Source organism: Erythrolamprus reginae, chromosome 5 (genome assembly GCF_031021105.1).
Source record: "Erythrolamprus reginae isolate rEryReg1 chromosome 5, rEryReg1.hap1, whole genome shotgun sequence".
In the NCBI taxonomy this organism is placed as follows: Eukaryota; Metazoa; Chordata; class Lepidosauria; order Squamata; family Dipsadidae; genus Erythrolamprus; species Erythrolamprus reginae.
The window spans coordinates 84,004,644-84,019,424 of NC_091954.1; the positions used below are offsets into that span (position 1 = coordinate 84,004,644).

Genomic DNA, 14,781 nt, shown 5'->3' on the forward strand with positions numbered 1-14,781 from the left:
CCGTTGCCAGCGAGCGCTCGTTTTTGTGATGCTGGGATTCCCTTGCAGCATCGCAAAAACACAGAAGTCCGGAGGTGGGGTTTCCCATGGAGGGGAGCCTCAGGGGAATCCCAGCAGCGGAAAAACAGGCGTTTCGGCTGGCAAAAGGGGTAAATTTTGGGCTTGCATGCATTAATCGCTTTTCCATTGATTCCTATGGGAAACATTGTTTCGTCTTACAAACTTTTCACCTTAAGAACCTCATCCCAGAACCAATTAAGTTTGTAAGACAAGGTATCACTGTACTTGAAACAATAACCATAAAACAATAAAAACACTGACTCCTCAAAAAACTAGCTGGACATGTATTCTCACAAGAAGAGTGAGACCAGTTACAATCCTCAGAGAATGTAGCCCACAGTTGGGGACAGAGTAACTGAGCTATACAGTACTTCATGCTCTATAATAATGTCCCTCTACAGCTGAATTATCTTCCAAATCCCTTGTCTGAGTCAGGTATGTAACGAGGCAAGATTTCAAATAGACAGTTTCATCCATTCAGGATTAAAGATGGGAGATCTGTAGCTCTCCAATTCTCACTGAATAACATCTGAAGAGCTTGAGACAAAATAATCAATGGCAAGACTTTTAATTCTACAATGGAGTCAATTATAAAAGTTATACCAAGAACTTAAACTGAAGCCAGAAACAATTAACAGCATAACTTTCCAAAAGTAGGGAAATACTTTATATTTTCATTAATTAAGTGGTATTATAAAGAACTACTTTAATGGCAATTACAAATGACCCCCCCCCCCAGTTACATATAACCAACATTTCCTTCTCGTTTCAAATGTAACCATATTATGTTAAGTTGGACACACTGAGAATTCTGATCTTTTAATATGCTTGTTATAATCACAGAATTTAAAACCACATGAGAATATACAAGTTAATTTCATGGGCAATTGTGACTTAAAGTCACAGAAGGACTGATTTGTTCAAATGAATGATTGTTCAATTTGGATTTAAGGCAACTTGTTTAAGGTGCTACATTCTTGTGCTATGAATCTCTGTATTCTGCCATTGTGCTTCCATTTGAAGATTTTCTGCAGGGTTTTCCTTTTTACATTTCGTTGAGATTATGATGTAAATGCTTCTGCTTAGAAAAATCCCAGCTATTACTGCAAAGTAGCTTCCATATATTAAGAACTGCAATAAAGCAGAAGAAGAATCAAGCTATTTTCCCTAGAAAATTTTCAACGATTATTTTAATGTCTTTCAACTATTTTGCCTAGTAGCGTTATGTCTAGCGTCTTTTAAGTGTCAAAAAATGAAGCCTAGAAACTTTGGCTATAGTACTAACATTAAACATCTTTGCAAACCATGTGAGATTCCTGAATGTACATTGATGTACATGGCTAAACCCATAGGAATAATCTGTTGAGTACAATCCCAAAGGTTTCATTAAATAATTATAAAATGAACAGTGAGTGATATGCACTGGCATGAAATGAGAGTTCAGATCTACATCTTAAATGGTCAGAATCATTTAAAAAATGGTATGAAAAGAGCATAGCATCAACTCCAAAGGCTACCAAAATATCTTATATATAAGTTTGTGTTTGGACAAACAATTAATTTACTATGAAAGTGTTATTTGTGGTTCCAGGGCTATTTCTGGCTATAAAAACATGTTAAGAATAATTACATTTCTGTGAGACTTGAATTTATTAACAACATGCCTTTTGTTACAGTGCTTTCAAATTATAAGCAATGTATTTCTGAAAACAGAAATTATTACCTAAGAAACAGTGACCAAAATGCACCTGAAGATGTAGGATTCCATATTTCCTCCCATCTCAGAACTCAACAAGTCATCTTTTTGTAATGTTTAAGCAGCTCCTTACATTTACAGGCAGTCCTTGATTGAAGCCCACCCATTCAGAAACTGTATGTAGTTAATTATAACACCGAATGAGGGGAATTTAAAACATGTACCTTATTGTGTTGATTGTAACATCCCTGTGGTCTCATAACTGCACTATGGGCACTTGGCAACTGACTCATAATTATGATGTCACAGCAACCCACAATCACGTGATGTCATTTGCAAGGCTTCTGACAAGCAAAATCAATGAGGAAGGTGGCAAGAGGTCACAAATGGCATTCATGTGTTGTGCTTTATGGCTGCATCAGTTAAAGACATGATTCCTGTCTCAAAGGTGGTTTTTCAAGAGGCAACTGGGCTTTCTAGTTTTTCTTTGAAGACGTTTCTTCAAAAAATGTTCAAAGAAAAAGTCCATTTGTCTCGAAAAAGCACCTTGGGCACAATCATGACCTGGATGACTGAGAATCTCCATAGATATTTAACAAGAGTTCCTGGTTCCAATTACAGGCAGTTCCCAAGTTAAGAACATCCCACTTACAAACAACTCATATTTATAAATGGATTGTCTATTATTAAATATGGTGGGTGGCATTCTTTTTTTCAAGCTGAAGAACCACTGAAGTCACACTGTTTTCATGAAGCTGTGCATTTTTAATATACAGTGGTACCTCTACCTACAAATGCCTCTACTTATGAACTTTTCTAGATAAGAACCGGGTGTTCAAGATAGTTTTGCCTCTTCTTAAGAACCACTTTCCACTTACAAACCCGAGCCTCCAAAACCGTAATGAGAAAAGGGAGAAGCCTCCATGGGGCCTCTCTAGGAATCTCCTGGAACAGGGCCGGAAAAGGCTGGGAGAAGCCTCTGTGGGCCCCCTCTAGGAATCTCCTGGAAGAAAACAGGGCCTCCAACCTCCCTGTAGTTTCCCCAATCGCACGCATTATTTGCTTTTACATTGATTCCTATGGGAAAAATTGCTGCTTCTTACAAACTCTTCTACTTAAGAACCTGGTCACGGAACGAATTAAGTTTGTAAGTAGAGGTACCACTGAACAGCCAATTTTCAATGGTTTAATAGGCAGTCTGTAAATATGAGTTCTGACTTGCATACAAATTTGACTTTAAAACAACTTTAGGAATTGATCTCATTTTTTACCCAGGTGTGGCCTATAGTTCCATCAGAATAATAAATTTAATTCTGTCTTCTAATATTTCCTAAATTAGTTTTTTTATTATTAAATCATTGTGAGGATTATAACTAAGTAATAATGCACTTGTTTTTAGTAAGAAATTAAAAAATGAATGTGTTGACTGATAGGCTTAGTGTTTGTAGTAATATCTTCCAAAACACAAGTACAGTACCTGGCTGTATAAGGCTAACTGTTCCTATTTAGTTTGAAATTCCCAAGTCAATTCATTTCAGAAGGTGATTTCTTAAAAGATGTGAAAGTCTTCAGAAATACTGATTCAGCACCACTGCCCATATTACATGTACAACTTACCTGAGTCCCAATATCCAGTCCCAGACCTTTTGAATCAACTACAATAACAGTCAGTATAGTTTGAATTAGCAGTGCAACAAAATTGTTGAAACCAAACATCAAGGCATAGCGCTCCATACTGAGGTTGATAGCAATCTGGAATCTAAAATACAAACTTTGGGTAGAATACTGAATATAATTTTGAAAGATGAAGTTTCAGTATAATTTGGCATATGAGAAGAATAACTACATGAATTACGCAAAATGTATTAGTAACATTGAAATATTGTAAAAGACTTGAGCTGGGGCAAAATTGGGAGAATATAAGTGAATTTTACAAATGCAGTATAAAATTATATCCACACACACACACCCCACACACACACAGCACAATATGACTAATTGCTTAACTTACACTGGTTCATTAAGATACAAAAGCAGAGGTACAAAGGTTGCTAAGGATAAGAATCAATGACTTTTTTTCAGAATCACTTTTATCTTGAAAATTGATAACTGAATAAGTCTTAAAATGCATTTAACTGATTTAACAACAAAATAATTATTAATTGAAGGAACAGTGAGATTACACATTCCATGTTTGTATTAGCATTGATGCAACTTTTAGGCTTGGAATAAACAGCTCAAAGGAGGGTGGACAAGTTTCCTTTAGACCAGTATTTCTCAACCTCAGCAACTTTCAAATGTGTGCACTTCAACTCCCAGAATTCTCCAGCCAGCATGAGAGTTGAAGGCCATATATCTTAAAATTGCCGAGACTTTGCTTTAGACAATCATGCATGGTACTTGGGATTTCACATACCTTGTTATAAAATAGAACTATGCATTTCAAAATAAAAGATAATAGAACACATCTATTTTGGTCCATAATATCTGGCTGCCTCTGATAATTAATTTTATTTAAAACAATAATAAGATCTAATAAATAAATTCAGTCCTCTTAGATGTCATTTATGGGGTTTTCTGAACAAGATATCACGAAACTCTTCCATACTTAGTGCAGCATGCTGGCTGGGGAATTCTAATCATCAAAGTCTGCATATCTTAAAAGTTGCCAAAGTTGAAAAACACTATGCTAGGGAAACAAAATCTCAATTTCTTCTGTAGCTTGTGTGTTTACATAAAATAAGTAATATTTCATTCTCAACTGTAGCAAGATGTACTGTAAATGGTATCAAATTAACACGGGTAATTGAAAGTTACTTACGTGGCTATGGTTATAAGGACCATATAACATGTTTTGAACACTAAATAGCTAGCATAACAGACCCAGATGTTCTGGATAAAATACATCACAATAAGTGAAGTAGCATCCAGGGCAGAGAAGATTCCCAGTGCCAGTTCTCCAATTAGATCCCAGTTCAGTTTCACATATCCGACAGCAAATGATGCTATTGAACCTAGGAGCAGAGAAACCTGTTGTGTTTTGCAGGACTGTAGCATCTACTAAAAAGGATTTAAAAACAACTCCCTCTTTGTTTAAACATGATTGCTCCTTTAATAGGCAGACAAGAACATTCTCTTCTATTTTTTGAAGAATTTCAAAGAAATAGTTCAATAAGGCAGAAGGGCTAACAAAAGTCTGGTGGCTAATCATTCATCTGTTTAACTTCGATATAATGATCCTCTCATTAAAGTATTACTTTGTCACTTTCTAACAAAACTTAAAAGACCAACAATACAACAATCAGTAATTAAATCGGTGTATGATTATATTTATTTATTAAGAGCCATGGTGGTGCAATGGTTAGAATGCAGTCCTATTCAATTCGAATGGCTCATGCCTTCCATCCTTCCAAGATCGGTAAAATGAGGACCCGGATTGTTGGGGGCAATATGCTGATTCTGTAAACCACTTAGAGCTGTAAAGCACTATGAAGCAGTATATAAGACTAAATGCTATTGCTAGTGCTATACAATCAGCAAAAAATGTATCACTTGATGACTTGCTTCACAAACTAAAGTTTAATCTAAATCTCTGTAAAATCGGAGGCTACTGGTTTATTTAATTTAATATAGAAATTCCCAGAATTGCTGGGAGTCTTATTGTTATTATTCCCCAAACAAACAGCATAAATAGGAGTAATACTATAGGATAATTATTCAGGTATATTATTATGGTTATCTGATTACCTGTTTATTAATTACAATCCCAGATTAAATATGCCCAAAATTTGCAAATCATTCCTCATAAGATACGAAGTCTCCAAACCAGGGGTGGGTTCTAACTTACCTCACTGCCAGTTTGCTTCCTTCCATGTGCATGAGCAGTGCTGAAAAATCCCGACACACGCACACAAAAAAAGCCTAAAATGAAATGGCACCACATGCACATTGCAGAAACTGAGCTTCTGCGCATACACAGGGGGAAAAAACCCAGAAAAAATCCAAACAAATTAAATAAAAATTAAAATGAATGCTAACCGAATGCTGACCGATGCTAACAGAACTGGCTCCATGACATCATCATGTCATAAAATTGGAGGTGACTGACCTAACACTCTGCTCAAGTTATGACTCCAATTATGGTCATAACCTGATGATTACTTGTATTATAATCCTTAAGCGCCACTGAAATAAACAACAATAATCAAAATATGTGTGCATGTTTCAATAAATGTGGGATTTTGCATGAACTTAGTGTTTAAATTGTTTGTATTTAACATTTATTGTTGGATAATGTATAAAATAAATTTTAAGTTTACTTACACAGAAATGTAGCTATGGCTTCAACAGCGCCATTATAAACTTCAGAACTATGAGAAGGTGCTTTATAATCCCACAGTACTTGCACATAATTCAAAATTTGGTTAAATCCTGCAGTAGCTAAAGCCCACCATATTGACCAGTAAAGAAGCTTTTTAGTGGTATAACATTCTTTCAGATCCATGCACAACTGCTTTAGGACTAATAGAAAGTGACTCCGGATTTTAATTTTGGATGGCTTGTTTTCAGGTAAATCCTGGGACCTGGCCACTGATATTGTCCTCCCTTTGTCCTGTTGATTGGTTTGTTGGTTGGAAATTTCTGCTGTAACTTTCTCTACCGATCCAATGGAAAGTTCTGGGGAAGACTTTCTGTGGAAGAACATGCTTTTTTGTGGCATGGGCAGAAAAAATGAAGATATAAATGCCATAGATACAGAAACTAAACTTATGACATTGAGATAAAAATAAGATACCCGGCCTAAGGAAACTAAAAGCTGTCCAAGCAGATATCCCAAGGTGGATGAAACCAGGGTGATACTTCTGCAATAACCGGTCACTTTCTGATAATGATCAGCACTGACAACGCTATAAATATAAGCATAATAGGCAACCTCTGTGGCTGTTGCAAGTCCATACATAAACTCTACCAGCTGCATGGCTGCTATGCCAGATGCAAACAAAAGTAACAGCCAAGTAATTATTAAGCTAATCCCCTGTAGAATAATTATAGGTTTATAATGTACATAGTCTGTAATCAGAAATACAGGGAAGAGCAGGGCCAGGTAGGAATATGTCCAAACTGGAAGAATATGCTGTGTTACCTAGAAGACAAAAAGGAGAAATTCTATAAAGCAGAACCATAAAGTAGGCATATAATTGTATCTAGATACAGTGTTCCCTCGATTTTCGCGGGTTCGAACTTCGCGAAAAGTCTATACCATGGTTTTTCAAAAATATTAATTAAAAAACACTTTGCGGTTCCCCCCCCCTATACCACGGTTTTTCCTGCCCGATGACGTCATATGTCATCACCAAACGTTCACCCACTTTTAATAAATATTTTTTTAATAAACTGTAATAAAGAAACATGGTGAGTAATAATCTAAATGGTTGCTAAGGGAATGGGAAATTGCAATTTAGGGGTTTAAAGTGTTAAGGGAAGGCTTGTGATACTGTTCATAGCCAAAAATAGTGTATTTACTTCCGCATCTCTACTTCGCGGAAATTCGACTTTCGTGGGCGGTCTCAGAATGCATCCTCCGCGAAAATTGAGGGAACACTGTATATCAGAAAAGCTATGTTGTTATAACTTCATGAAAGCCCACTAGAGCCATGAAGACCTCTAGAGCAGTGTTTTTCAACCAGTGTGCCGTGGCACACTAGTGTGCCGTGAGACATGGTCAGGTGTGCCGCGAAGAAGGAAGCTCAGGTTCCAGTCTCACAACTTTTTGCTGAGAGAGAAAGAGAGAGAGAGAGAAAGAAAGCAAGAGAGAGAGAAAGAGAGAGAGAAAGCAAGAGAGAGAAAGAAAGAAAGAAAGAAAGAGAGAGAAAGAGAAAGAAAGGAAGGGAGAGAGAGAGAAAAGGAGAAGGGAGAGAGAGAGAGAAATGAGCAAAAAGGGGAGGAAAAAAGAGATGAGAAAATGATTGAGACAGAGAATGAGAGGAAAAAGAGAGAAACAAATGAGAGAGAGAAGTGACTCTTGATTTAAAGCATATGATAAAAAGCACCCAAATAATAAGAGAGAAAAAAACCCCAGCCCTCACCTGTTTTTGGAAATGGTACAAGAGTGTGTATATATACACACACACAAGGGGGGGGGAGGAGACAGGGATGGAAAAAGAGAGGAGAGGGTCTTAGGGTGTCATTTGGTGTCATTTTGGTTGGTGGTGTGCCCCAGGATTTTGTAAATGTAAAAAATGTGCCGCGGCTCAAAAAAGGTTGAAAATCACTGCTCTAGAGGAACATTGTCCCACAGGGCAGGTTTAGCTAACACCAAAGAAAGTCTTTTACAGTCGTGCTTAAAAATTTGTGAAACACCTAATTTCTCTAGTTCAAGTTTAATTTCCCCCTTCAAATGAATTGATAATTCTAGAAATTTTGCTACGTATTAATACATAGCTTTGGATCATGTTCCTCAATAACTAAACAAACTAGTATAAGTTCTTTGTTTAATTGGTTTCTGTTTATCTAGGACTTATAGATCATATTTTAGGTAACATTTATGGAGATGGGCCAGGGTGGCGCAGCAGGTAGAGTGCTGTACTGCAGGCCACTGAAGCTGACTTGTAGATCTGAAGGTCAGCGGTTCAAATCTCATCACCGGCTCAAGGTTGACTCAGCCTTCCATCCTTCCGAGGTGGGTAAAATGAGGACCCGTGTTCAAACAAACAAACAAACAAATAAATAAATATTGAAAATTCAGAAAGGTTTGCAAACATTTAAGCATTACTGTAATGCCATAAAACAACATTGCCTGGAAATTAGAATAAGCCAAATCACTCAGAAATCAGAAGATCCGGTAGAAAGCTGGTCCTAGCGAGGCCTTCAGTCATGAAGTATGTGAGGTCTATGAAGGTAGAGGCCAACACAATGAATTACACTTCGAAAAATACCACTGTAGTTTGGTAAAATTGTTGAAATGTAAAATATCTATAGAAATCCAATTAATAAATAAATACTTGTGTTGATGAATCATGGACCCAAAATTGCATCATGGATTTAACATGCATGCAATTCAACCAGTATCGGGGGAGGGGTGGTCACAAAAGCCTTCCACCAACTGCATCTTATTTTACCCTGTTGTGGTTAGCTCTGGCCCAGCTCCTGCCCCAAGGACTGTGGATGTGGGGGAGACATCCACATGCCACAGGCCTGTTTTCCCCTCTCCCCCGGTGGAATCTGCTGATGAAGGCTCCTCTGACCAAGAAGACATGAGTGACAGGGAGGAGGAGAGTGTGGCAGACAGCTCAGAAGGAGATCAATTATCTAGCTCCTCCTTGGATTCAGAACAAGAGTTAATGATACAGCCACGCATGCGGAGAGCGATGCATAGGCAACAACAACTGAGAGATTATTATCAAAGAAAATGAGGCCACCTGTGGTTGCGTGGGGCTGTGGTAATTAGTGAGGCTGCTATAAATAGCAGCCTGTGGGTTTGGCCATTGTGGAGGATTATCTGATCGTTGTATTTCGTGACTGCTTTTCTGACTTTGACCTTCTGTGTGCTGATTTTTCCCGGCTTTGAAACTAAACCAGGGCAAAGTGTGTTTCACTTTGTGAAAGAGGAAGGACTGTGAATTGCCTCACAGCTGCAAGCTAAGTATCACAGAACTGATAAGGGACTTGTACAAATTACCAGTTTGTTTGGAGACGAGTGCTCTTTGCTATACCAAAATAGGGCTTAGTTTAAGTGACTTTTCATTATAAAGAACATTGTTTTGTATTTTCAAACGTGTGTGTGTCTGAAATTTGTACCTGTGAATTTTTGGGAGAAGTTTACCAGAGAGCCCGACAGAACATACCCAATACATTCTCTCACAGATAAAGTATATTTCACTTTACCTCGTCAATAGTCAGATTTTTTTCAGGTCCAGTAAGGTAAGGTGTGAGGAAAGGTTCAGATGGCCGCATCATGGTAAAGAAACCATAAATGCAAAGGATCAGAGTTGGAAATATCCACCCACTCTGATGTACTTTCTGCCAACAATCCATGGCTCTTTCAGCTAAAATATTAAAGTGCACAAAAATAGAAAAAGTTTTGTATTATTTTTTTAAAAGAACTCTCTATTTCACTAATGTATATAGATGTTTTTCTTAGAGTAGGGCTGGCCTTGGCCCATGGGCCAGATGCGTCACATGCTGGTCACCCCCATGCCCGATTTAGTGAAGGGGGAAGTTCCAATATGTCATGTGATGGCACCATGACAACATGAGTTTGACATCCCTGTCTTAGAGGACGAAGAATTGAAATTGTAGAGGAACTATAATAAAAGTCAAAAACCAAGGCATAGAACCCTTTTCAGTATTCATTTGACCTGCTTCTTAGATTAGTATCAAGGCGCAAAAAGAAAAGAAAAATCATTTCAGTGGGATGTCTCACTGTATTTGACCAAAAAAAAAGGTAACATCACAACTACTGAACAATTACCGGAGCTGGGGTGGCGCAGCAGGTAGAGTGCTGTACTGCAAGGCACTGAAGCTGACTGTAGGTGAGCGGTTCACATCTCATCACTGGCTCAAGGTTGGCTCAGCCTTCCATCCTTCCGTGGTAGGTAAAATGAGGACCCAGATTGTGGGGGCAATATGCTGGCTCTATTAAAAATTGCTATTGATAACATGTTGTAAGCCGCCCTGAGTCTAAGGAGAAGAGCAGCATAAAAATTGAATAAATAAATTAAACTTTTAAAAGTTAATGTCTCCTTATTTCTCCAATCAAAATTGCTGTCCCCTTCTATTTGTTAATTCATCCTTGAAAACGCATTGTTTACAAAATGTTTACAAAACAAATATTAACTTTAAAAAATTAAAAATAAAATATGGTACAGTAAAACTTAAATTGTATTTAGGTATATAGGAAGTTGCTTAATCAGCTGAATGACTTTGGGCAGTCTCAGTCTAACTCACTTCACTGGGTTGTTGGAGAAGGAAGGTGTGTTAGATATGTTCACTGCCTTGAGTTATTTATAATTAAAATAAAGGTGGGATACAAATAAATAGCTTAGACTAGATAACTGTGACCCGTTGGGTCATCTTTTCACAGAAAGATGATAGAACAAAAATGATCATTATTTTTTAAATTGTATTTATTTGTATCCTGCTTTGGTTTTTTTTACAAATAACTCAAGGCAACCAACATATCTAATACTCTTTCTTCCCCACAACTACAGTGTTCCTTCGATTTTCACGGGTTCGAACTTCGCGAATAGCCTATACCACGGTTTTTAAAAAAATATTAATTAAAAAACACTTCATGGTTTTTTTTCTAAACCACAGTTTTTCCCGTCCAATGACGTCATACGTCATTGCCAAACTAATAATTTTTGCAAATAAATAATAATAAAAAAAATATTATTAATGAATAATTATGTTTATAAATATCAGGATCACTAAGTGGCTTATTCAATGGCGAGTACCAGTAATAATGGTGAGTAAATGGTTGTTAAGGGAATGGGAAATGGTAATTTAGGGGTTTAAAGTGTTAAGGGATGGCTTGTGATACTGTCCATAGCCAAAAATGGTGTATTTACTTCCGCATCTCTACTTCACGGAAATTCGACTTTCGCGGGCGGTCTCGGAACGCATCCCCCGCGAAAATCGAGGGAACACTGTATACTGAAGTTTTAGCTGACTACATTTTTCTTACTATAATGCTTGATAGTTCCATGATTATCTAAGAAGAGCTTATATCATAAATAAAGTACTGTAGTGGAAAACAAGTTTAAAGATAAGTCAATATTTACTTACCTAGACAGATAAACAGGATGACCACAGATGGGCAAAAAAACCCTTACTTCCTGCTAGCTTCCCATTGATTTTGCTGCCTCAGAAATCATGGTCATTTGACAGAGAGAACATTGCAATGGCCACAACTTTGTGAATAAAACTGGGCTGAGCAGTGTGGAAATTTAATTCCACAGAAATAATTGTTATTATTTTACAGTTTTACAATTGTAATTGTAGTGGCAATTGTAATCCAACAACAAAATAATAGCGAGCCAATAAGAAAAATATTTGATGGAGGCAAAAACCTTATACTTAGCTCAACATTTTGCACAAAGGAAAGAAAAAAAATACCCAGAACCATTAAGATAGTGAATGCATAGCATGGGGGTTAAAATGTGGGACTGGATCCAGGGAAACCTAATTTAAGAACCAGTATCAGCAAGAGAACTTCACAAAGGAACCAGTCATTCTGTCAGCCCAAATATCCTCACAGTTGTTCTTGCAGAGAAAATAGAAAAAGTGGTTGTGTGTACATTGGTTTAGCTTCAAATTATTATTATTATTATTATTATTATTATTATTATTATTATTATTATTTATTAGATTTGTATGCCGCCCCTCTCCGAAGGCTCCGAGCAGCTCACAACAAAACAGTACAAATCCAATGATTAAAACAATTTAAAACCCTTAATATAAAAACAATCATACATCTCATACAAACCATACATAAAACGGAAACAGCCCAGGGGAATCAATTTCCCCATACCTGACGACAGAGGTGGGTAGTATGAAGGATATATGAGAAATATTTTTAAAAAAAAATATATTTACCATGCTATCTGTTCCAGTTTCTTAGGTTGTTGCAAAATGATAACCATGTTCTCTGCTTCCCTCAAATAAAAATGGGTTTTCTCTTTAAATAATTACCCTTGCTTCTCATCAATACCTTTCTTAGGTTTTCAAGTTTCTTGAGGCAAGAATTTCTGTAGATGTCTTCCTGTCATTTCCAATGGTTGGTTATTTGTTTTTTTGATGTAATGAATTTAAAGCTTGCTTGTGCTTCCTTTCAGATTCTTCCTTGCCTCATGGTGGTTATTCCAGTTTTTCATGTTTTACACCTACCACCTCCTTGAAAATAACTTATACCTGCCACATGTGTCTTTGTGTATAATAAATCAAGGGAGCCAAATTGAAAGTAAATTAAATTGTAATTATTTTAGTTTTAAAAAAATCAATCAATGCAAGCGAATAAGCAATCTTCTCTTTACTGCACTTCCTGCCTTCAAAGCCATTGAATATTTATGCCATTGGAAGAAAAATTGCAAGCAAATATACAGGAAACATTATTGAATGTATTTCTTCATAACTGAAGAATGAAAACAAGCTATGAGAGTGAAAAGTGAAATAAATCAAATATTCCATACTGGCAACATTGCTTTATTCAACGTTACAGATTTGGTAAAGTAATTCTTCGAAGGAGGTCAAATCTGAGCTTTAGAAAGGGTAACTAATTTGGCAAACACAATAATAGGTTGCAAACTAATTCTGTCCAAAACATGCAGAACGTTTGCAGAGCAATTAGAAACACTCATTAAAAAAATACAGTGATTATCCACAACTCAATAGTAAGGCAGTGTAAATTCACTCACCTGTATATCACACCAAAATAATTCACATGGTACAATTGAAGTTTCTTATTTCTGGTTAATGAAAGAATGTTTGGTTTTAGAAAGAGAAATGGAAAATTAGCTGTACATTTAATTACACTTCATTCATGATAATCTTGTTGATTTTCTATTTGGACAAAGTAATTATAACTGCAATATAATTAAATACAAGAATTAATTTTAGAGAAATTTTAAAAGGTGAATTATGGTCAGAGGTATTACATTTATTAACCTAAACGGAACCATGATGTGTGTATGAATTTCATTTCTTTCCAAAGATCCCTGATTGCTCATGCTACAATTGAATCTATATTCTCTTGGAAATAGCCTTTGCCAGTTATAATTTGGTGAAATGGACAACAAAAGTCAAGTAAGTAAGTAAGTAAGTAAGTAAGTAAGTAAGTAAGTAAGTAAGTAAGTAAGTAAGTAAGTAAGTAAATAAATAAATAAATAAATTGTTGTAATTATTTTTCTATTCTTTCCAAAGATATACATATTTTAAATTAGAATATAATATATAAACCAAGTATTTATTTATTTTAACTTCAAATTATTTTAAGTTTGAAGACTTTAAATGCTTTGATTATGTAATTAAAATACAAATTATAATAACACAAATTAACCATAGTTTTTCTGATATATGATGAAGTAAGGCAGAGAATTATGAGAAAGAAAAAAAAAGTTGTACGTCCAGAAAATCTTGCTTCCTGACTCTACTCTCCCAGTGTATCTCTCTTTCACCTACCTTCATGTTGTGGAAGGCAATTCATTTTACACCATGATTCATTTAGGTTGCCAAGCATACATGCAGCCCATGAAACTTCAGATGGATTTCTAAAATGCTCTTTGCAAAAGACAAGGAAGTTAAATGAGTAAGCATCAAGGTAGACTCGTAATTGGCACATTAACCTGTATTTAGTAAAATCTACTTAGGGAAAATGGGGGAGGGAGTGCCAACTGCTTTGATCTCTGATCAAAGAACAGTCAATAGTTTTCATTACAAAGGACAAGGATATATTTATAACAATGCTTAGAGATATCCACAGTTGCTATACTTTAGGCTTCAAAGTTCAGCCAAATATAATATTAACTAAAAGTTAGCAGCAATGTTACAGAAGCTCTTTTTATGGCTAACCTACTGTATTTTCTGGAAATCATTTCTTTGATTTGTTCAATCCACCAACAAATTGTCCAAATCATACTCCTTTACTGACATGAAAGAAATATAGAAGGAGAGTATCACGTGGAAGAATATTTTGGGTAACCCCGCTATTTAACTAAATCAAAATAGGTTATTAAACTTCCCAGGAATTTCTGGAATTTTGCTGACCATCTGTTAATTTACTGTCAAAGTCTAGAGAACTTTGGTTGTTATGGTGCTGTCTCATCAAGGGATGGCAAGAAGGAGATGCTATGGCATTGAGCCGGGGTGGCGCAGCAGGTAGAGTGTTGTACTGCAGGCCACTGAAGCTGACTTGTAGATCTGAAGGTCAGCGGTTCAAATCTCATCACCGGCTCAAGGTTGACTCAGCCTTCCATCCTTCCGAGGTGGGTAAAATGAGGACCCGGATTGTGGGGGCAATAGCCTAGCTC

General features: G+C 36.4%; 1 protein-coding gene across 1 annotated transcript; it reads right to left on the minus strand.

Annotated features, from left to right (window-relative positions):
* Positions 1–866: 866 nt before the first annotated feature.
* Positions 867–13,223, minus strand: SLC19A3 (solute carrier family 19 member 3). Its single transcript, XM_070754086.1, has 6 exons — positions 13,171–13,223; positions 9,641–9,801; positions 6,080–6,899; positions 4,578–4,770; positions 3,374–3,515; positions 867–1,191 (listed from the first exon to the last, which is right to left on the minus strand). Exons 2-6 carry the CDS (start codon positions 9,788–9,790, stop codon positions 1,030–1,032), a joined length of 1,467 nt encoding a protein of 488 aa, XP_070610187.1. The 5' UTR covers positions 9,791–9,801; positions 13,171–13,223; the 3' UTR covers positions 867–1,029.
* Between the last annotated feature and the right edge of the window lie 1,558 nt (positions 13,224–14,781).

Excerpts from the sequence above, each read along its gene's own strand:
- SLC19A3 (XM_070754086.1), bottom strand. The coding sequence starts at position 9,790 with ATGGATTGTTGGCAGAAAGTACATCAGAGTGGGTGGATATTTCCAACT. Across the intron at positions 6,900-9,640 it reads AAAATCTGACTATTGACGAG|GTAACACAGCATATTCTTCC; the intron begins GTAAAGTGAAAT and ends TTTGTCTTCTAG. Across the intron at positions 4,771-6,079 it reads AGCCATAGCTACATTTCTGT|GTTCAATAGCATCATTTGCT; the intron begins GTAAGTAAACTT and ends CTCTGCTCCTAG.